This window comes from Brassica napus, chromosome C9 (assembly GCF_020379485.1).
Source record: "Brassica napus cultivar Da-Ae chromosome C9, Da-Ae, whole genome shotgun sequence".
Taxonomy (NCBI): Eukaryota; Viridiplantae; Streptophyta; class Magnoliopsida; order Brassicales; family Brassicaceae; genus Brassica; species Brassica napus.
In genome coordinates, this window is record NC_063452.1 from 10,821,160 (window position 1) to 10,843,777 (window position 22,618).

Below are 22,618 nucleotides of genomic sequence, written 5' to 3' on the forward strand. Positions count from 1 at the left end.
GCTTTATACAATGGTTGAGAACCGTCAATAGTAAGCCATTGGATGGGAAAAGGCGGACGTTGACATCTTAATGAGAAAATTTTGAAACTGTTTCAGCCTGGAGGAGTTGACGACTAATGGACTACTCATGTATGTGGAGAATGGTGGGTGGCTTGCTGCGATCCCATTATGTGGAACACACTCGACCTATCACACATTAACCCTAAATTCATCCGGAAATACTTTCCCCATATATTGATGTGATGTGCTTCTCTGACGAGGAACTAGCCCGGATCTTGAAACTCTCTCTAATTCTTAGAAAGGAAATATAAAACAGCATAATTTTCCATATAAAAGTTAGTTATATATAATGTTTAAAATTATTATCTATACTATTAAAATAAGATCATTCTGAAAAATATATTTAAATAAGATTGTTGTAGCTTCACTATTTTTTGTCTTACCTTATATTTCTCAACAATAAAATGTTTGACATACATGTTAAATTCTGTGGTTTTGTCAATCCTATTATACATCAGGAAACAAAAACATTATACCATATAATTTATCTTATATTTTTCTAACAATACCTTAGTCAATACTCTTTTTTATTATACAGAATAATCTATACTATTAAAAGAGGATCATTCTGAAAAATCTAATTAAATAAGGTTGTTGCACACTTTATTAGGCTTAACTATTTTTCGTCTTACCTTATATTTTTCTGACAATAAAAGGTATGACATACATGCTAAATTTTTTGGTTTAGTTAATCCTATTATATCTGAAAACAAAAACATTATACCATATAATTTACTTTATATTTTCTGACAATACTTTAATCAATATTATTTTTTATTATACAGAATAATTTTCTTATGAAAACATTATACCAAAACTATATCATTCGTTTGAGCCACCTTATTTTTAAAGGCAACTAAATTAAAAAAAAAACAAAAATTGAATATTCTTATATTTTCACCTTATTTTTAAAAACGAAGATATATCATATATTATACAAAATATTTCAAACAAAAAAATAATGTACTGTAGATATGCTATTTAAATCCACTAAATTTATTAACTTTAATAGATTTTGAAACTCATTTAAAGCCAAATATTAAAGATAAATAACTGATTACTCTATCTGTTCAGGTTTTAATTTTGAATAGAGGATATGAAAGATATAGTGGTTATAAGGATCTAAGAGCTAATGTATGCATTATTGCTTTCAGATCTTGAGAAAGAAAAAAAAATATTTATGAAGATTGATGATTATATGACAAAACATTTGACAACAAGATCCAAACAAGAGATTCTAAGCATGAATGTAACCAAACTAAAATACTTTTATTTTATGTGTTCACAGATATGTGTTTATTTTATTAGATACTGGAATATACATGACGAATTTAGTAATATACATGTATGTTATATAAGGCAAGAGAGGTCAAAGGCAAAAAGAACAAACAAATTATCTGCTACAAGAAGAACACATATAAGAATTTTTAGAGGATAATGATGATGATGATGATGATGATGATGATGATGATGATGATGATTAACAGGTCCATTTCGAAGTGGGGAAACAGCTGAGGCGATGACACCATTTGCAATGTTTGTTACCATTCTCTCCTTTGAAAAGCATCACTGATCCAACAGTTAAACAAACCACAAGTAGAAGGACTGCAACTATGAACAGAACGTACTGGTAGATGCTATACTTGCGTTTGGTAAGGGAAGTGTTGGTGCGGGAACTTTCCCAACCGTGCTGTGGCCGGACAAGGAGGATAAAACCGAGGCAGAACCCGGTTATAAACCCTCCTATATGCGCGAAATTGTCAACCCGAGGAAGCAAGCCTAGTCCTAAGTTGATCGCTATGATGAATAGGAGTGTGAACAAAGCAGCCGCCTGCAAAAAAAAAAAAAGTAAACCGATAAAAACCAAAGCTAAAGTACATTTCCGGTCTTAACCGGTTTAGAGGATAATAAGTACCTTGTTAGCATAGATAGTCCAATTGGTGAGAAGTTCAGACAACATAGCTCCAAGAAGTCCAAAGAGAGCACCAGAAGCACCAACAGAGATACTTTCTTGAAGGAAAAGAGAGGAGAGTATGCTTCCACCGAGACCAGAGATTAAGTAGATAAGCCCGACTCTTACTGCACGTTAATCAAAGATTAAAATGTCTCAACTTGGAGGAGAGTGCGTTAAGACAAAATAACTTACTGAAGCCAAACTGCTGCTCAAGGCGGATACCGATGAAGATCAAACTCAACATATTGGTAAGAAGATGAAGGATACCAGCGTGTAGCCACACACAAGTGACGAGTCTCCATCCTTGATGCTCATGTACTACTTTCCTCCACTCCAACGCTCCCATTCTCTCCAATCTGAAACAAGAATCCGTAGTAAAACCGAATCATTCACACAGGTAAACCAAAACTCAAATCCATCAGACAATGATTGATCTCTCAGCTTCCAAGAGGTCAAATAAAGATTGAGACTTTCGAGGTACCCACTTGATTTTTTGAAATCAGGAGGTAAAACTTACGTAGAGGAAGAAGGGCCAAAGAGGGGATTCTCTCTAAGGGGCTGAAAAGAGAATCTTCCGAGGAATCTAGCGACACAAGCTTTGTTTGGTCCGATGATCTTCTTGGGACAGTCGTTGACGAACATAACGGCGATAAAGACGGCGAGATTCGCCACGACGATCAGTGGAACGAGCCACGAAGTCCAATGAGTATCGCTGGAGCTTTCGTCATAGGAATAGTTGGTGTTGTTCTGCTTCCCTTCTCCTCTCTCCGAATCTCTGTTCGCCATTTCTCTGTTTCTTTCTCTCTCTCTCAGCTCAAAACCTCCAGATCTATCTTCGAGATTGACTGATCAGATAACGAAACGGGGAGAAAGTAACTTCGAAGAAAGAGAGGAGGATGAATTAGACTATTAGAGGAACAAGAGATTGAGACAGAGCATCTGTAATAGGAGAGAAGAATTAAGGCAAAAGTTGTGACCTTTTTTTTGTTGTAACAAATTTAAGTAAAAAAAGTAAAAGAAAAACGTTTATTTTGTTTGTGTGCGTCTGTGTACTTGGGTTTCAGCTTCAACAAATTGATGATTTACTATGGAAAATAAAAAAAAAAATTTAGAAGTGAAATTATATAAGTTTTGAATGGTGACGTGTGAGACAACTGTAAGACAAATGCGGTAAAATTGTAATAATAGTAACAAAAATATATAAATACATATATGTATGTAAAAAAAATTATTATTATTTACGGTGGTTCAGTGCGGAGGTGCGGTTTGTCGCCATTTAAAGCCATAGTTGTTATTAGTCTAAGTCGATATTTGGGGAATAAAGAAAATAATAGAGCTTTTGGTGGTGTGTCAACTGTCAATGGCGAGTTTGGTGGTGCTGCCAGCTCCTCTCCAAGGTTTTGCCGTCAGTACAAATACAAATAAAAGAAGATAAACTTGTGAAAGAAAGAGATGTTAAAATATTATTACTAAAATAACGTTACTTTGGTTTATATATGTGTTCTTTGTGTTTTGAATATATTTTGATGAGTTTGATCCAAAATATATATTTTTTTTTTGATGAGAAAAGACTCTTGTTTTTGTCAACTAGAAAAGACATATAGCAAGGGTTCTATTATCTTTTTGTGTTGCTAAATGCTAATGATACAGGCTACATTATTTTTTTTATCTGGCAAATGGCAACTATCTTTTCTCTTCAAATATAAAATTGTATTTTCTTTTATGGTATATTATTTTAATCAATTTTGTGGTATATAACGATACACGCTAAATATTAAAAGATGGTGTTTTTGGTTTCTATGAAACCACTACGACCTTTATTATGGATCACTACCAGAAATAAATTGGTAAGGTCCACGCGGTTTCAGGTCAATTAGAAAGGGATGGTTATAAGTTATAATTATCTAAATCGTGTAATAGAGATTCCAGTTGGAAACACTCTACCTAACCAAGAAATAGTGAAAAATAAATCTAAGGCATTAATATTGTAAAACTAAAAAAATGATATTGTAAAATGTTTTCACAAGTTTATACTGATTATATGACATTAGGTAAACATTATAGGGCCATTATGGAGTACCACAAAAATAGTGACCATCTTGATTTTTAAAAAGTGACAATCTAACCTTTTTTAAAGAGTGGCCATCCTGATTTAAATAAAGAAAGAGTGACATTATCAAACATAAACTACAAGTCACTAAACTTATCATGTAAACTAGTTGATATACAAAGTGCGGACAAATATATATATATATATATATATATATATATATATATAATTTTAATTCTGATGTTCATCTTTATCAAACGAAATATTAAGTTCATTTTTATTAAACAAAATATTAAATTAGATGTAATTTTAAATTAATATTATAAATATAAAACTTCAATATTCATATTGGTAATCAATATATTAAATTCTGTTCTTTTGTTTCATAGTTTAATTTTATTTATGAGACGTGAATTTTTGATCAAAATTTTTTTCCATTGTAATAATCAAATTAGAAAAAATTAGAAAATTTTAGATTTGCGATTAAACACTTATTGCATTTGGACCGAAAAGAAATCTAGTGGCATTTAAAGGATTATAAACAATTACAACTCATAAACGTCAACAAAATAACAATAGCCTCGGATGTTCAATCCGACAAAACCAAACCATTTAAAACCGAACCAAACCAAAATAGAAAAAATAGTTTAGATTTGATAGTACCGAATAAACCAAATAGATGTTATATTTAAGAAACCGCAATATATAGATATAGTACAGTATATTAACCGATCTAACCGAATAAATTGAAGAAACCGATTAAATTAAATATATTAGTATACTTATGTATATTTTATAATAATTTCTATTTGGATCAATATTTTCAATAAGAATCAGAGAAACATACTATAATATTTGTCATTAAATTGTAAATTAAATATAAGATAAATGTTTTTAATATCTATTTTTAATTAAATGTTCTAAATATCATGATAATTATATATTAAAATATATTTTATAAAATAATAGTATATATATCGGTAGAATAAGTTAATATTTATTAATTATCTTAAATATTATGATATATATACATAAAATTTTAAATAATAATATTAATTAAACTAATGATTTATCTTAAAATCATGAAAAATATAACAAATAAGCAAATTCGCTAAAATCATTTAGAAGATGACAAATAAGAAAATTCAATTCTCAGATAATAGGGGATGATTGGTTGTGTTATAGATACTCTAAAGAGCTAAAATTTAGATTAAAATCATACATGTCAACCAATTATGTTTTCCTTTATTTTAAAAAGTTACAGCAAAAATATCTCTGAAAAACTAAGAAAGACCGTAGAAAATTTTATTTCTAGAGCAAAAAAATAATTACAAAAAATAAATCTACAGTTACTATTCTAAAACCAAAAAATAAAAGCTACAACACTTACCAATGACTCCATAGTATATATATACATAACACACGAATTTATTTTTCATACATAAATTATAATTTGTATAGTAAATTATACTAAAATAAGTTAGTAGTTGGTTCGTGTTTCACACAGGACTAATTTTCATTAGATATTTTTTTTTATTGTTTGTTTTGACTTTGAAAGGTTTGCTCATATGTTATATGTGAATCATTATTTCTGTGATTGATCTTTTTTATTTAATCTCATTCTTGTTGCGGTTAACTAATTTTCATAACCAAAGCCCTGCACCATAACAAAAGAAGAAAATGTGGAAACAACAAACGAAGATGAAAAAAAACAAACAGGGAAACACTGTTAATAAATTATTTTTATCTAACTTTTAAATTACACTTGAAAGGTCAAAATTAAAAATATATAAAATACAAGTTAATCCCATAATTTTATTGTCGATTGTTGGGTTCAAAGCTGGCTGATCCTAATTTCTTTCTTAAAACAATACTGAAATCGTAAACAAGAAAGTTTCTCAATATCCTCTTACTTTTCCTTGGTTTAGTCGAGTCAAGTAAGCACCCAAAGAATCTGCAACATGTATGCTTAATATCCGCTGCCATGATGGACCTGTAACCCACCATTTTACATCGTGGCCAAATCAGCGTACTCATTATAAACTCAAGAAATTGAAGTTTCATAGGTTACTCGTAGAGATTTAGTTCGTGTACATGTGTTATACATAAAACATTATGTAATAATGTGTGACATATGTAATTATGTAGAATACTTTTGTATGTTTGGTTGATGAAATAAGCATTAACAAATATTGTTAGATCACGAACTGAAAATTTTGGTTATGCTAAAATATATGAAATAATATATATGATAATATATATATATATATTAGTTTTTACCTAAGTTTAGAGTTAGAGATTTTAACGATATAATTTCCATAGGAAACACAAAAGATTTCGAAGTTTCATATCTGACTCAGACTCACTTAAGAGATTTGATCAACAGATGTTGAGTCAAACAATGTGGATAAAATAGGTTCAATCGGTGTTCAGTTGTGTAAGACATGTGTAATCGGATTAACCAATCTATAAAAGATCGGTTGAAATATATTTTCAATAAAGAAATATTAGTTCTAGAAATTAGTTTGTGTGCCGGTTTATTTTTGCTGAATCTCGATTTTACACTTTTAAATGTTTCACGTGGGTAAACAAGTTTATCTTCATTATTACACGTAATCAGATCCAGATCCGGTCCTCGGTACAAGCACATGAATCATGTGGCTAGTGGCCAGTCTATTTCTATACCATTTTAAAGAAAGCAGGTATTATTATAAAAATGAAATATAGTAATTAGTACAACGACAAAAAGAACAATCTAATGTCGCTATCGATTTGCTTCTAATGTAAAAAGCCCGCTCTCATCAGATCTTGTCCGAACAACCATCTCTGATCTCACACAGAATCATAAACACATGTCCTCCAATCTTCTTCCTCTATCTCCAATGGCAACGGAAACCGTAACCGGCACTACCGTGCCAAACCATGACGAGACCGAGTTATAACAGAGTTCCAAAAGAATCAGAAACGGTACCAAGACCTGATCTCCACGTTGCCTCACGTGAAAGGCTGGAGGCCGAAAGCTCCCTTGATTGGGTACGGTGGTCATTGGTGGATACAGCCTTTCCTTGAAGGTTCCCTTTACGCGCAAGAGTTCTTCCAAGCGCTACCCAATGACTTCCTCATCTGTAGCTACCCAAAGACCGGTTCCACCTGGCTCAAATCTCTAACATTCACAATAGCCCATCGATCTCGTTTCAACGATCTCGCTTCAACGATCCCACAAACCCTCTCCTCAAACGTAACCCTCACGAGCTTATTCCTTTCATTGAGATCGAGTTCCCTTTGTTCCCTCACGTTGATGTTCTCCAAGACAAAGGGAACACTCTCTTTGCAACTCATATGCCACACGATTTCTTACCCGATTCGGTTGTAAAATCGGGTTGCAAGATGGTTTACATCTGGAGAGACCCAAAGGACACTTTCGTCTCCTTTTGGAACTTCATGCAAAAGCAAAGGTCAACACGTGGCCCGCTCAATAGTCTTGAGGAGTGTTTTGATATGTTCTGCCGAGGTATTTCCGGGGAAGGTCCTTATCTTGATCATGTGTTAGGCTATTGGAAAGCTCACCAAGAGAATCCGGATAAGACTTTGTTCCTCAAGTACGAGAATGTGAGTGCTGATCCTTTGCCTTATGTGAAGAGATTGGCTGAGTTCATGGGTTATAGATTCACAGCTGAGGAAGAGAAGAATGGGGTTGTTGAGAAAGTTGTGAACCTTTGCAGCTTTGAAACGTTGAAGAATCTTGAAGTTAACAAAGGAGATAAGGAGAGAGCAGATATTTCTTCTCCTAATGTAAACCGCGCGTTTTTCAGAAAAGGAAAGACCGGAGATTGGGTGAATTATTTGACTCCGGACATGGCAGCTCGTATGGATGGGTTAATGGAAGAGAAATTCAAGGGTACTGGTTTGCTTGAAAATGGTAACTGAGCTACTAGTTCTTGTTCGGGGAAATGACTGATCCTTGTAAGTTTGCTCTTTTCATCACTTTGATTCTCTATGTACTAAATTACATGTTGGATGAATAAAACGTTACATGTTGTATGAATAAAACTTGTTTTTGTTTCATGTCAGTGTATTGTCAGTAAAAAAAAAAGGAATTGGCTTTGGTTGAAGAATGTATTGACTTTGCATGATAGATCGATAAAGAGAAGGATTGCCTAATTTCAATTTTAAATTATTAAAAATAACCTAAATCAATGACAGGTTAAGAAAATTGATAATTTATCTTATTTTTCATATAATAATATTTTTATTTAGATGATAAAATATTGAGGATTTCTTTCAAAATGATCTAAAATCACGTGATATATAGGATGAATAAAACTTGTTTCATGTCAACGTATTGTCTAGGAAAAAAGGAATTACGACCTTTCTTATGGATCATTACGAGGATAATTGGTAAGGTCCACGCGGTTTCAGGTCGATCAGAAAGGGATATGTCAGGGATATACGTTATAATTATCTAAATCGTGTAATAGTGAAAAATAAATCTACGGAATTTAATAGCTAAACTAATATGTGTGAGAAACTGAGAAAATGAAATTGTAAAATGATTTCCCAAGTTTATACTGATTATTATATAATTTTAGGGAATCAACATTTACATTAAACCATTATGCAGTACCACAAATATAGTGACCTTGATTTTTACAAAAGTGACAATTTAACTTTTTTTAAAGAGTGACCATCTGATTTAAGCAAAGAAAGAGTGACATTATCAATTGTATAACTACAAGTCACTTAACTTATCATGTAAATAAAGAACACATGACTTGTTATTCATTTTCCGTACATAAAATTATAATTTTGTAGTAGATTATTATACTCAAATAAACTAATGGCTGGTCTGTGTTCGCACGGGATTTTATCTTCATAAAGCATATTTTTTTGTTTAACATTTGTTTTGATTTTGAAGGTTTTGGTCATATATTATATGTGAATCACATTTTGTGATTGATCTTTTTTATTCTGTTTCAATATAGTTGCCGTAAACTAAATTTAATAATAATAATATTAAGATTGTGTTATTTATTATGTTATTTTTTAGGTCAATTTAAGTGAATATACATAAATAGAATGGTTATTAGGTAGATGACTGCTTTTTAAAAGTATTTGCAGATTAGTGTGAAATTACAAATGACTCGACAACAAAGTTGGGGGTGGGCTGATTCTTTCATATCTCATATTATTCTGACATAAGTGTGTCAGGCAAGATCATGCTGAGTGATAACCCAATATAAGGGGGAGATAACTTTTTTTTTTTTTTGCATTGTTAGAAAAGTTGTGAGGTATTGTTGTTTGCATTTATATTGTTAATAGTATTAACTAGAGTTTGATCTGCGCGCCCGCAAAAATAAATCCAGACTAGTCACGTATTAGCAGTCTATATTTTCGGTCTATGTGTAAAAGATTACGTGTCAGTCCCTTATTTCTGGTGATGCCGAAATATTAATCACCACTAGGTTACCTGTCCACGGTTGAGAAACAACCGTGGTGTAAAGCTGTCTCACTGTCCAAGAAAACAATCAGTAAAGGAAGAAAAAGTAGTTTAAATTGACAAGAACGAAGAAAAAATATTAAGAAGACAAAATGTTTACGCGGCGGCGCGTCGCGTCGCGGAAGAGGAGAGGGAAGGTGGGGATTACCATCTCCCCACGGCTAGTTTTTTGTGTGCTCAAGGTGAGAACAGCCTCCAAGAAAACCTTAATCATAACCACCATCCAAACACAACATCCTCCGCTGTTGTGATGAGTTCATTAGTTGGGATTGTTGTGAAGAGTTCATTAGTTGAAAGTATAAATCCAATTGACTGGTTTTAAATGAAATTTCGTAAGATTTTAATACATCATAATTATTTTATTAATTCATCCAAGATTGTATTTAAAAAAAAAAATTGCGTTACCACTTCTTGGGATAAGATATATTTCTTGGGACAAATTGCATTGCAATATCTCAATGGGTTGGAGGAAATGTTATTTAAAACCGTCAAACAGCGAGAGTTAACCAACTCAGTTTAAACATACAAACCAGCCACCGATCCCATTGCTACTGATAAGTGGAATTTATCTGGCCTAAGCAGCTTTCGCTGTTTCACGAACAACGGCTAACTTAGCAAGAAGACCACATAGCTGGAGGTATGATCCAACTCCATCACATATTCTCATATGCGCAAAACCAGTTTCCTGAAGAACATACAATTGGTGTTAGACGAGTATGATGATGTTTTGAAATGTGAAGAAGAAATCAGATGTATACATACTTTCATGAACTCAAGTTTCAGATACTCAGCCATATCATAATTCTTTATTATACGGAAAAGTGTTGTGATAATGTCGGTAGGAGAGTAGCCTAGATCGTATAGCTGCTTCATGCCGTGACAAGCATCGTCAAACTTGCTTTCCAACACATTGCGAACCATGTTCTTGACATGAAGCGGGTGAGGCTGGTCACAGACCTGAACATATAAAAAAAAAGAGAGGAGGAAATAAGTGGAGAGATGTATAATTTGTGATCAGATAAGTGAACTAAAGGGAACCTTGAAGACGTTTTCTTGATTGACAAAGCGAAACCCACTGAATGTAGCTTGCAAGTTGTTCAGAGCTTGCCTCATATCACCATCAGCTGTGAAGATTATCGCCTCAAGGCCTTCAGGTACATAAGGAACCTTGAGAGATTGAGAAACACAAGCAATTAGAAAATGCAAAACAGGGAATATGATTCAGAGTATTAAAACTTGAACAAGGAAAGAAAAGTGGAAGAATCCATCCATACATTCTCAGCTTGAACCACGACCATGAGACGGCCAAGTATCTCCTGATCAGATAACCTAGAGAATCGAACAAGGGCGCATCTACTCTGGATAGGCTCAATAATCTTGCCAGAAGTGTTACAAGCAAGTGCAAACCGGGTAGAGTTTGAGTAGATCTCAATCGTTCTCCTCAAAGCTTGCTGTGCTCCAGATGTCATGCTGATATATCACAATGAATCAAGTTAAAAGTTGCCTGTTACAATTCACAAAAGACTCAAGTCAAAAAAGCCACACGAACCTGTCAGCTTCATCAAGAATGACAACCTTATGACGACCCGGAGGAAGTGTGACTTTCTTCTGAGCAAACATCTTAATCTTGTTCCTAACAACATCGATACCCCTGCACCATAACAAAAGAAGAAAATGAGGAAACAACAAACGAAGATGGAGAAAACAAACATCACATACCTATCATCAGAAGCATTCAACTCGAGAACAGCCTCTCTATAGTTAGGGCCGAGAAGCTCGTGGGCAAGAGCCAAAATGCTACTGGTCTTACCCGTTCCAGGAGGACCCTGTGCATAATCAACCAAGCAGCACATATCAGAACCAAGTCCTTAATATTCCAGTGAACACTAAACTTAGCAAGCCTTCGATACATGATTCAAAACCCTAAAAGACCAAGCTTTACCCTAAAAATCTAGCAAAATCCTCATAAGAGACAAACCCGATTCTCTTAAGGAGTTTCTCATCAATCCTAGTGGTCGAAATTGAAAGATTAAGAAGAGTAAAACTCACGGCGAGGATAAGATTGGGCATGTTGCCGTCGCGAGCGATGACTTGGAGCCTTGAGACTGCATCTTCGTTTCCGACGATATCCACCACTTTGCTCGGCCTGTATTTCTCCACCCACGGGATCTCGTAACCTCCGCCGCCGGAAGATGTTGAAGACGAAGACGCCATTTTCAGATCTCCACCGATGAGATTTGGGGGTTTTCTGGTTTGGAGGGGGCGATAAATTTGCATTAAAGGGCCTACAAAGTGATAAGAATTCGATTTCGGGATCATATTATATAAATTATCAGAAATATCCCCAAAAATAACTCGATACTTAAAGATATCATCATTTTTCATTAAACGACTCGTGAAAATAGAATAATACGAAATCTGAACAAAAGTATTAAATTTTGCTAAAAAGGCCATTTATAAAACCTCGATATATTTACATACATGCCCCCGCATTTTTGTTTGGCTGTCGTTTAAGGAGGAAGACATAAAAATATTTAAATGATTTTTTTTTATATTCAATTCAGACATCAATCACGTGTTTCCCATTTATTCGTTTCATCTTGTTTCTCTGTTCGAATCGAAACACCCTAGATACTCCGGTTTTGTCTCTGAGATTGTAATTTCTCCATCGTTATAACATAACTCAACACCAATTTCGACGAATCGAGATCAATTTTCTCAAAATAAAAAAAATGCCAATAGAGAGTACGGAGAACGACGATGCGAGGCCTTTGATTTTAACCAGAGGTGGAAGGTCGTCGGTGAGGAGACAAGGGCTGAGAGAAGCGGCGAGGCTACTCAGACATGCAAGCAGCGGGAGGAGGAGGATGACGACGATGATGAGAGAGCCGTCGATGCTGGTTCGCGAATCAGCGGCCGAGCAGCTCGAGGAGAGGCAAAGCGATTGGGCGTACTCGAAGCCCGTGGTGGTTCTTGATTTCGTTTGGAACCTCGCCTTCATCGCCGTTGCTGCAGCTGTTCTTGGGCTTAGCAGCGATGAGAAGCCCAATACGCCGCTCAGGGTTTGGACCGTTGGGTATGGGTTGCAATGTGTGGTGCATATGGTCTGTGTTTGTGTTGAGTATCGTAGGAGGAGTAATAGGAGTCCGAGCAAAAGGTATGTTCTTTATGCACATCAAGTGTTTGGGATAATGCCAAGAGATTTTGGGGCTGGGAGTGACTTCTTAAAAATATATATATATTTAATACATTTTGAGTTTTTTCTTACAAATTTGGGGATTTATGTTTATGTAATTTTCTTTTAAAAAACTTGGGTCCTAGGTGAATGTTTCAACCGGCTTTGCCCATTGATAATGTGATGTGATAGTGTTTGTGTAACGATTTAAAATGCAGTTTTACTAAGCATCTAGAGTCTGCAAATACAATGTTTTCATTTATATGGTGGATCATTGGATTCTACTGGGTATCTTCTGGTGGACAAGAGCTAGCACAAGGGTCACCTCAGCTTTACTGGTTTGTTTGTTTTCCTTCCTTCCTTCCCTTTTATCTCTTAAAATTCTCCATATTGTGTGTCAGTTGTTTGAATAAAATCATTTTTTTTTTAAATTGTAGGTTGTGTATAGTCTTTCTTGGTTTCGATGTGTTCTTTGTGGTTTTATGCATTGCACTGGCTTGTGTGATCGGCATTGCTGTTTGCTGCTGCTTGCCTTGCATCATTGCGGTTCTATATGCAGTGGCCGAACAGGTAACTTGTTTTTCCCAATTTGTAACTCCAAGAAAGTTGATTTTTATGTATATATAATGGAAATCAGTTGAAAATGCAGGAAGGAGCTTCTAAAGAAGACATTGACCAACTTACTAAGTTCAAATTCCGAAAGGTTGGTGAGTCTGAGAAACATACTGTTGATGAAGAAGACGAACAAGCAAAAGGAGATTCAGGAGGAGTGATGACTGAATGTGGTACAGATTCACCCCTCCAACATACTCTTCCTCATGAGGATGCAGTAAGTAACCCAAAATGATCACTTCCTTTTTTTCTATTAGTAATCTGCATTTTGGTTTTGACAAATGAGTGTGAATCTACAGGAATGCTGCATTTGTCTTTCAGCTTATGCAGACGAGACAGAGCTACGAGAACTTCCTTGTGGCCACCATTTCCATTGCAGTTGTGTGGACAAATGGCTTTACATAAACGCTACCTGTCCTCTCTGCAAATACAACATCCTCAAGAATAGCAACTATGAAGATGGAGAGGAAGTCTAACACAGAAGAAGAAACAAACTTGCAAATATGCGGATCTGTAGTTAGCAGCGAGGAACCCATGAAAGAAAAAAGGGTTCAACAATTGATCAAGTTGTAGTTTTATATTTGCTTGCCACAGTTTAGTTAAATCTTGTTGTGTTATTGCTTGTTGACTTGTTGTTATATGTAATACACAGTTAAGATAATCTTGTTAAAATCTGTTAACATCTTTTGGTTTTTACTTGCGCAACAAGACAACATCTTTGTTTCTCTGCTTTAAATAAATGTTGTCATGATTAGTTGATAATTTGAAATCGTACAGTTTAAAGTAAATTCTTATTAGCCGGAAGAAGAATGCTCGATACAATTCTTATTGTTTTTCCTTATGTTTAGTGACGAAAGAAAAAAAGAAAAGCTTTAAGAGAAAGAGGAAGAAGGTCAAGGCTTTTCATGGAAACCCCATGGGTTGTTGTTTGCCCAGTTCCACTGATCTCTGCACATCTCATCCACTCCATATTTTGCCCTAATTCACAAAGAATCAGTCCCTTATTCAACAGAAAGTATACTTCTATGTATATCCATGAGCATAGAGTGAACAGATGTTCTTTCTTGTTATGCAAGCAAGGTTGTATGTTGTATATGATGAAATGGTAAAATCAACAACTTACTTCCATCCTAGTTCTTTCTCAGCTCTCTCAGTTGAAGCATACACAGCTGTTGCATCTCCAGCTCTTCTTGGACATAATTTCATTGGGATTTTCTGCAAATCAGATGTTTGTTTATAGCAATTTTCTACAGCAAATCTTCCATCTCATTTGAATCAAGAAAGGATTGAAATTTCACCTTGCCAGAAGCTTTTTCGAAAGCAGAAACCATTTCCAAGACAGAAGTTCCTTGACCAGTCCCAAGATTATAAGCAGTACAACCTAAGAATCAGATAAAACACCAAACATTCTCAAAACCCTAACCCTTCAAACAATTAAATGTTTTTATAGAGTTTACCAATCTTTGGATCAGTAAACAGCTTGTTCAATGCAGCGACATGTCCATCTGCTAAATCCATTACATGAATATAGTCTCTGACCTGCAAGTAATGTATGTTAGTTCATCAATCTATCATCAGAGAATCCAAACCAAATTTTCTAAATAGAAACAGCAATTATAGATGTTGTACCGCGCTACCATCCGGTGTAGGATAATCATGTCCAAACACATTGAGTTCAGGTAATCTTCCAACCGCAACTTGCTGGATATAAGGCATGAGATTGTTTGGTATGCCCTTTGGATCTTCTCCAATCCTTCCGCTCTCGTGTGCTCCAACAGGATTGAAGTACCTCAAGAGAATTATCCTCCACTCTGGCTCTGCCGCTTGAATGTCTCTAGCTATCTCTTCAAGATACAGCTGCACAAAAGAAAACAGATTCGAGGTTAGGAGTTCAGAAAAAGAAGCCTAAAGATCAAAATATATTCACGATGACAACTTTGGTGTGATCATAATTACCTTAGTGCGACCATAAGGATTCATAGCCTGTAACTCAAAGTCTTCCACACAAGGGACTACTTCTGGTTGGCCATAAACTGTTGCAGACGACGAGAACACCATCTGCATAAAAAATATTCCAGCATCACAAAAAATTTGTAAGGCTATCAATGTGAATCATTTTAACTATTTAACTAAAAAAATGAAAGTTTCTAGCTAACCATTTTGCAGTTGTACTTTGCCATTGTCTCATAGAGATTGATAGTTCCAACTAAGTTGTTGTCAAAGTAACGACGAGGGTTTGCAACACTTTCACCGACAGCTTTAAGACCAGCAAAGTGAATCACAGCATCAAATCTGTTTCCCCCTCACAAAGAAGAATCAGAATATTAGACAAATATCATTTCATCTGAATTAAAAAAAAAATTCATAAATGTTGAGTTTCAGCATTACCTCTGATTGGAAAAGAGTTTCTCAATGTCTCCTTTGTTTCTCAAATCACCCTGCAATGAATCAACACACCTGTAAATTAATAAACTAACGAATATGTGGATAACAGAGAAAAAATCTTCAACTTTTCTTGGAGATCAAGCAAACAGAAAAAATGCAGAATTTAGGATATTTCATTGATTTATTTATTTATTTCTTTTTAAGTATACTGAAAGATCATTGAAGAATCTCAGTTCTTTAAATGAAAGAACTTTTTTTTTAAAATGGGTACTGACCAGATTGAATTCAAGCTTGGAAGAGAGATCAGGACCAACAAGCTCACGAACCCTATGAACAGCTTCATGGACAGAGTTATCAAGATTGTCGATGATGGAAACCTTGAAGCCCTGATTCAAAAGCTGAACAACAGTGTGCGTCCCAATGAACCCAGCACCACCTGTCACCAAAATGCACTGCTCCACAGAAGAACCCATTGATCTTTTCAGCAAATCAAGGGGAGAGAGAGAGAGAGAGAGAGAGAGAGAGAGAGAGTCTTTTTACTGATCTGTTGGTTCTTGTGAGTAGAGATAAGAACGTAGCCGCGAACGAAATAAAGGGAGAGGTTAATGAGATGGAGAAATCTCTTTTTGATGGTTTCTTTGATGTAGGAATTGAACTCGTGAAGGTTTGTTATATAAGTGACGAGGAAAATGATACACGTTACACCTTTTTGACCAAAAAAGGATTTTGTTTGAACAACAAAAAAAGATATTCATTTGCCTGTTCTTAATCTATTTTTGGATTAATGGATAACGAAAGACCAAATCCACGAGGATTGGAGTTGGAGGGGTAAACGGGTAATTTAGTGTCTCTGAATTTAGTTTTCTACTTTTAGATAATTAAGGATTTTTTAAATCACAGATTTAGATAGCTTTTTTTGAAAAAAATATAAGGGTTATTCACAGATATATGCCATAATTTTAATGTCTACCTAGTCATAGTTCCAATTGAACAGATTCATCGGTAACATAGTGTAACAATCAAAACAAATGCTTACTGGAATTCGGAAAAATAATTTTTAATCTTTTTAAAAATAACAAAAATTTTTTTGAAAAGATGAAATACTTTTGATGAAAATTTAATTCAGTAATATGTATCAAATATGTTTGTGTTTTATCTGTTTAATTTCATAAACTATAAACTAAGATAAAATCAAACGGAGAGAGATAGAAAAAAGTAGGACTGAGCAAAAAAACTTGAATTCAAAAAAAAAACTGAACCAAATCCGATCCGAAATAAAATTAGTTAAATATCATAACGGGTAACAAATTTTGGTATCTAGAGGATCAAAACTAAATCTGAACCGTCCCGAAATATTTTGGGTATCCAAATATATCTGAATCAAATTATATTCTTAATATATTATTATTTTTATATTTAATATATAAAAGAAGGAAAGTTCCATAAAAATATCCCAACTAATTTTTGTTAAGCTTTTTAATACTCAATTTTTTTTAAACCCACTTCAATACTTCAACTCATTATTTTACACATATTAATTCACAAACTTTTAAATATGTGCTCATTTTAAAACTCAAACTTTGTTTATATTAATCAAAAAATATTAATATGTTTCAAATCAAATTTAAAAACTGCAAAATGTAAGAAAAATATTTAAAATTGCCACTTTTATTTTAAGTTATAGGAAAGAAAGAAACTAAACTATGGAGAAAGTTTTAATTAAAAACTTAATTTTGAACGAAAAATAAATAAATTTATTTTTATTTCCAAAATAAACCAAATTTGATAATAAAGTTAAAAAATTTATTACACAATTAAAGATTATCCACAATTTAGTTGCTTTTAATTCTAAGACTGAAAAAAATTAGAATTTTAAGATTGTTTTGTGAATTTTAGAGATTTTTTAATTTTATTTGAAACTTATTAATATTTTTGCTTAAAATAAACACAATTTGGATGATAAAATGACCATCATTTTAAAAAGTTGTGTATTATAAAGTTGAGGTATTAAAATGAATAGCGAAAAAATTAGGTATTAAAAAGCATAACAACATTTAGTTAGGGTATTTTTATGTAATTTTTCCTATAAAAGAATATCAAAAATATATAAAATATTTTAATGTTATCCTAAATACTTAAACACATATATAAATGGTCAAAAATAAATATATTTTTTTGTGTCAAAAATAAATCTCCAAAAAAGCAAAATAATACTCATAACACCATAACTATTTAAAATATTTATTTATTCTCTCTCCAAATATTCAAGTCAAGTCCATTTATTTGTTAAGTTTAGGTATTTTGGCAGGTATTATTCAAAATTTTATATAATATATTATTTTATTTTTATATTTTGAGAATTTAAAATATATATGAATTTTAAGATTTATAGGGGTTATCCGACCCCGAACCGAAGCCAAAAAAAAATCTGAAACGAATTTGAATGGAAACTTATAAATACATGAATATGGCTGAGATATTTAACTCCGAAAATCCAAAACTCGAATAGACCCGATCGAATAAGTATCTGAATGCCCGCTCTTGCTAACACCCTTCGGTCCTAACACCCTTCGGTCCATATTTAAACTTTAACTATTTAATTAAGGCTTTGATGGATGATGTGCGGTAGATAGAACCATTCAATAACGTTATGGAATAGCACATGTGGTCTTATGCTAATATGAATATTGTGGGACCAATATAGGTTTACTCAGATAACGAAAAATATTTGTAACATGCAATTTTCTGCTTTTAATGTTATATATTACTTTGTTGATGGTATATGAGATAATTTCTATCATATTTTAAAAATGAATGTTTATATAGAAAAATATTTTAATGGTGATATATGAATTATTAGTCGTTACTTTAATTAAAAAGTCTTCCCAAAAATTTAAATATGTATAAAGAAAATTATACACTTTACAACTAAGTTGGATGTCAAAATAAACTATTTTAATAATATATATTTATAAGAATATGATATAAAAATTATAATGTAATTATATTTATTTAATTTTATTAATGTGATATATATATTGTACTATATATCCTCTTGGGTGCAGTAAAAAACATCTTAATTGAAATTTTTAACGGCTTCCTTTATCCAGATAATGTATCCTGTTTCATATGCTGCTTTTTGTTTCTTTTGAAAGCATAAACTAAAGTTGCCTGTAATTTTTTCTTTTGTTGTTAATCAATTTAAAAGTTCAACAAAAAAAAAAAAAAAAACATCTATTTTCTCAAATTCAACAATATTAGGAGTTTTCATGCGCCATGCGTAAAAATAATAATTTCAAATATAATATTTTTATTTTAAAATAAAAATTTAAGTTATTTTGATATTATTATTCATAAATTTTATCTTTATCAGTTTGAAAAAAATAAAATCATAAAATAATATTATTTTATTTAATTTTTATTGTATTTAATGATTATTTATTTTAAATAAGTCTCTTATCTTCTAGTTTTAAATATGTTTCTTATCCTCTAGTATTAAACATTTATGTACTTAATTATATAAATTCTAATAAATTTTAGATTATGTTTGTTTTAGTTAAAATAGGCTAAAATTAAAAATCAGATTGTTAATTAACATAATTAACCGAAAATTTAAATATAGTTTCAGTCATTTAACTATCAACAAAAAAATATTTGATTAAAACTGCTTAAGTTTTGTATTTGTTAAACACACATATTATTTATTTTGAGATATATATATATATATATATATATATATATATACACACACATCAAGCTGAATTTTTGATTAAGGTTAAATATATATATATTATTTTGATTAAGGTTATATATATATATATTATTTTGTTGATGATACATGAGTTATCATATTTCAAAAATGAATGTTTATATATAAAATTTACTTTAATGGTGATATATGAATTATAGTTATTACTTTAATATATATATATATATATAATTTATTATTATGTTGATATATGAATATTAGTCATTAATTTATTTAAAAATCTTTCAAAAAATTTAAATCCGTGTAAAGGAAATTATACACGTTACATTTAAGTTGGATGTCAAAATAAACTATTTTTTTAAATAAAATTAATTAATTAATTTTAATAACATATATGATATATAAATTAATGTAGAAATTATAATGTAAATATATTTAGTTTAATTTTATTAATGTGATATATATATATATATATATATATATTTATTTATTTATTTATTTATTTTAGTGGTAATATATAAGTTATTAGTTACTAATATGTTTCAAAAGTATTGCCAAAATAAATAAATAAATAAATATATATATATATATATATATATGTATATTATTTTTAATGATGTTATAAGAGTTATTAATAATTACCATACTTGTCACGGTTAGATCTATGTCATTTTTTTAGTGAAAATGAGTGTAATGATGACAAATATACAAATCACTTTGGTGATTGGTTCGACTGTGGTTATAATAATTTAGTTGTAAGAAATTACTTGTAAGTAAGTTGATTGTAAAGTTGTTATTGTAGATTTTTTTTGCAGAGACTTTTGTTGTATTTATAAGTTATACGCTGTAGATATTTTAAAATAAAATATGTGAAATATGTGATGTATATAAAATAATTATTTTTTATCAATTAAAATAATTTATATTAGTATTTTTTAATAAATTATTAAATTTTAGTGTTATTTAAAATGTGATATATAAATAATATTTATGTTATTTAAAATACTTCAATAATTAAAAAAACAAAATTAAATTAAAATATTTATAGATATTTTATTATGATTATTTAATTTATTTTATATTATAGATAGTTTTTTCATTTTACAGATTTCACAGTCTATAAATGAAAGATGTTGGTTTTTTACCTAAAATACATAAGAATAAAGTTTGCTTTATTTTTTTTTGTCGTAGCTTTAAAAATAAAGCTAAAGCATGACTGATAATTCTCTATTTCTTCACCAGTGCACGGGGGATCAGACATAGATGTTCTCTATCACCATACATGTATGTTATCCTCAGCAATGTCTTGTCTAAACTTCTGAATCAGGCAGCAGAGGCTGGAGAATTCTCCTATCATCCTCAATGTCAAGGAGTCAAGCTTACTCACTTAAGCTTTGCTGATGATATAGTGGTTTTCACCAATGGATCAGCGGAGTCTCTTCAGGGTATTATGGGAGTGATGAAGAGGTTTGCGGCAATTTCTGGTCTGCATTCAATGCCACCAAATCTTATATTTTTGCTGTTGGACCGGAAACGAGTTCTCTTCTTGACACTGTGGCTTCCTTAGGTATCAGCATTGGAACTCTTCCCATACGGTACTAAGGAATCAATTAACAACAAAATCACTTACAGCTGACTACGAGCCACTAATAGACAAGATCTGAGACTGTATGCTTTGCTGGACTAATAGAAGCCTGTCTTTCGCCGGTAGACTTCAACTCATTAAATCAGTCATCTCAAACATTGTCAACTTCTGGAGCTCTGCTTTTATCCTCCCAGCTAAATGCCTTGAAACAATAGAAAGCATGTGTTCTGCTTTCTTATGGCCAGGGTCCCCTACGCAAACTCTTTCTCAACAACAAAGACGTGGAATCAGTTCCGACCTAGGAAAGCTGTGGTACCTTGGAGTCATATCGTCTGGTTCACTCAAGGAGTGCCAAGATATTCATTCATTACTTGGCTCGATGTTAAGAATAGACTGGCAACTGGAGATAGAATGCGTGCTTGGGGATTATTCAAGGTTGTCCTTTGTGTGGAGAAAGAGATGAGACAAGAGATCACTTGTTCTATGCGTGTCCTTATGTCTACACCATGTGAGATAAACTGGGTGGAAAGTTGTTGGGTGCAGGCATTGATCCGGATTGGCACCAGACACTGATGCACCTGCAGAATCATCGATTCAGCAGTCTAGACTCCATCCTAGCTAAGCTCATATTCCAGACGGTAATATACCATATCTGGAGGGAAAGAAATGCGAGGAGGCACCACGCAACCTGGACTAATGTCGATGCTATGTTGGCAATGATTGACCAGACCATTCGGAATCACATCACATCGTTGAAATACAAACCTGGGCACAAGTTTGCAGGCCTTCTAAAGAGATGGTTCCTTCATTCTTTATAATATTTTTCTACTTTCTTATGCGTAGATTTAGCATAGCTCTACAGCGTATACGAAATTTGCCATAGGCGTTTTTGCAAATGAATTACCTTCATAGATGAATAAATATCAAATTCCATAAAAAAAAATTAATAGAAACTTACTGTATGTTTTAAATTTTAAAGATAAGGCTACAATATGATGTAAATTTTAGTGATTTAAAATAGATAAAGCTAAAATAAGAAGATAAAGCCCGACCAATCAGCTCTCATTTGTAAATAATGTTTAGAGAAATTGTTTTTCTCGATTCAGATCCAAGTTATCATCACGCAGAAAGAAAGGAAAACAAAAAAAAGACGGTATAGTGAGAAATCACGCGCTACAGCTAAATCCCATGTGGGGGTTATGATACCCACTTGTTGCGGAATACAAGCTCATGATACCCATCTCCCTTTCACTAATCATACGATTCATCTTTGTTCATGACTCAAAAATTGTTCACCCAGTTCACGGCCGCAGCGCGCTACATCTGGGGTGGATCCAGGATCCACAACATCCACTATGAAGTATCGGAAAACACCTACGATGTGGTTTACAAGATCATTACTTTCTCTGTCCTGGGTATACAAACCCTAGAGAGTATAAAGAGAATACAAGAGAAGTACATGGCTAAGAGCTAATCCTAGGATTACATATCTATCACTAGCTTACTCTATCTCTCCAAGAGACGCCATGGAAGCTCCCGCCTCTTAGAGGCTCAGCTTGAGCTTGGAGATCTCTGTCGTGATCTCTCCTTC

At 32.6% G+C, this 22,618-nt stretch overlaps 4 protein-coding genes and 1 pseudogene across 5 annotated transcripts; 2 read left to right on the forward strand and 3 right to left on the reverse strand.

Annotated features, from left to right (window-relative positions):
• Nucleotides 1-1,304: 1,304 nt before the first annotated feature.
• On the reverse strand, nt 1,305-3,243 carry LOC106411309 (RHOMBOID-like protein 2). Its single transcript, XM_013852051.3, has 4 exons — nt 2,532-3,243; nt 2,207-2,370; nt 1,976-2,139; nt 1,305-1,891 (listed from the first exon to the last, which is right to left on the reverse strand). The coding sequence occupies exons 1-4, from the start codon at nt 2,798-2,800 to the stop codon at nt 1,541-1,543; spliced, it is 948 nt and encodes a 315-aa protein (XP_013707505.1). The 5' UTR covers nt 2,801-3,243; the 3' UTR covers nt 1,305-1,540.
• A 3,311-nt stretch (nt 3,244-6,554) lies between these two features.
• On the forward strand, nt 6,555-8,225 carry LOC106410764 (annotated as a pseudogene).
• A 1,760-nt stretch (nt 8,226-9,985) lies between these two features.
• On the reverse strand, nt 9,986-12,015 carry LOC106410763 (replication factor C subunit 2). The gene is made up of 7 exons (XM_013851361.3): nt 11,611-12,015; nt 11,281-11,387; nt 11,111-11,212; nt 10,836-11,031; nt 10,600-10,728; nt 10,324-10,518; nt 9,986-10,246 (listed from the first exon to the last, which is right to left on the reverse strand). Exons 1-7 carry the CDS (start codon nt 12,013-12,015, stop codon nt 10,136-10,138), a joined length of 1,245 nt encoding a protein of 414 aa, XP_013706815.2. The 3' UTR covers nt 9,986-10,135.
• Nucleotides 12,016-12,293: 278 nt separating this feature from the next.
• Nucleotides 12,294-14,032, forward strand: LOC106410766 (E3 ubiquitin-protein ligase At1g63170). 2 transcript variants are annotated; one of them, XM_013851363.3, is made up of 5 exons: nt 12,294-12,718; nt 12,955-13,074; nt 13,174-13,306; nt 13,374-13,565; nt 13,648-14,032. In XM_013851363.3, the coding sequence occupies exons 1-5, from the start codon at nt 12,294-12,296 to the stop codon at nt 13,822-13,824; spliced, it is 1,047 nt and encodes a 348-aa protein (XP_013706817.2). In that variant the 3' UTR covers nt 13,825-14,032. The 2 variants fall into 2 exon arrangements, with proteins under 2 accessions (XP_013706817.2, XP_013706818.2); XM_013851364.3 differs by having other exon boundaries at nt 13,386-13,565.
• An 88-nt stretch (nt 14,033-14,120) lies between these two features.
• Nucleotides 14,121-16,467, reverse strand: LOC106410765 (bifunctional UDP-glucose 4-epimerase and UDP-xylose 4-epimerase 3). The gene is made up of 9 exons (XM_013851362.3): nt 16,009-16,467; nt 15,737-15,786; nt 15,505-15,640; nt 15,305-15,406; nt 14,978-15,205; nt 14,806-14,887; nt 14,647-14,729; nt 14,472-14,563; nt 14,121-14,326 (listed from the first exon to the last, which is right to left on the reverse strand). The coding sequence occupies exons 1-9, from the start codon at nt 16,204-16,206 to the stop codon at nt 14,242-14,244; spliced, it is 1,056 nt and encodes a 351-aa protein (XP_013706816.1). The 5' UTR covers nt 16,207-16,467; the 3' UTR covers nt 14,121-14,241.
• Between the last annotated feature and the right edge of the window lie 6,151 nt (nt 16,468-22,618).

What these genes read in the sequence shown, in the direction of transcription:
- LOC106410765 (XM_013851362.3), bottom strand. Translation starts at nt 16,206, where the DNA reads ATGGGTTCTTCTGTGGAGCAGTGCATTTTGGTGACAGGTGGTGCTGGG. An exon ending in CAAAGTACAACTGCAAAATG is followed by an intron (nt 15,407 to 15,504) that starts GTTAGCTAGAAA and finishes TTTTTTATGCAG; the next exon opens with ATGGTGTTCTCGTCGTCTGC. An exon ending in TCGAAAAAGCTTCTGGCAAG is followed by an intron (nt 14,564 to 14,646) that starts GTGAAATTTCAA and finishes TCTGATTTGCAG; the next exon opens with AAAATCCCAATGAAATTATG.
- LOC106411309 (XM_013852051.3), bottom strand. Translation starts at nt 2,800, where the DNA reads ATGGCGAACAGAGATTCGGAGAGAGGAGAAGGGAAGCAGAACAACACC. An exon ending in TGAGCAGCAGTTTGGCTTCA is followed by an intron (nt 2,140 to 2,206) that starts GTAAGTTATTTT and finishes ATTAACGTGCAG; the next exon opens with TAAGAGTCGGGCTTATCTAC. An exon ending in GGACTATCTATGCTAACAAG is followed by an intron (nt 1,892 to 1,975) that starts GTACTTATTATC and finishes TTTTTTTTGCAG; the next exon opens with GCGGCTGCTTTGTTCACACT.
- LOC106410766 (XM_013851363.3), top strand. Translation starts at nt 12,294, where the DNA reads ATGCCAATAGAGAGTACGGAGAACGACGATGCGAGGCCTTTGATTTTA. An exon ending in AATAGGAGTCCGAGCAAAAG is followed by an intron (nt 12,719 to 12,954) that starts GTATGTTCTTTA and finishes TTTAAAATGCAG; the next exon opens with TTTTACTAAGCATCTAGAGT. An exon ending in CTCTTCCTCATGAGGATGCA is followed by an intron (nt 13,566 to 13,647) that starts GTAAGTAACCCA and finishes GTGAATCTACAG; the next exon opens with GAATGCTGCATTTGTCTTTC.
- LOC106410763 (XM_013851361.3), bottom strand. Translation starts at nt 12,015, where the DNA reads ATGGCCTTTTTAGCAAAATTTAATACTTTTGTTCAGATTTCGTATTAT. An exon ending in TGCCCAATCTTATCCTCGCC is followed by an intron (nt 11,388 to 11,610) that starts GTGAGTTTTACT and finishes GATTATGCACAG; the next exon opens with GGTCCTCCTGGAACGGGTAA. An exon ending in TCGTGGTTCAAGCTGAGAAT is followed by an intron (nt 10,729 to 10,835) that starts GTATGGATGGAT and finishes CAATCTCTCAAG; the next exon opens with GTTCCTTATGTACCTGAAGG.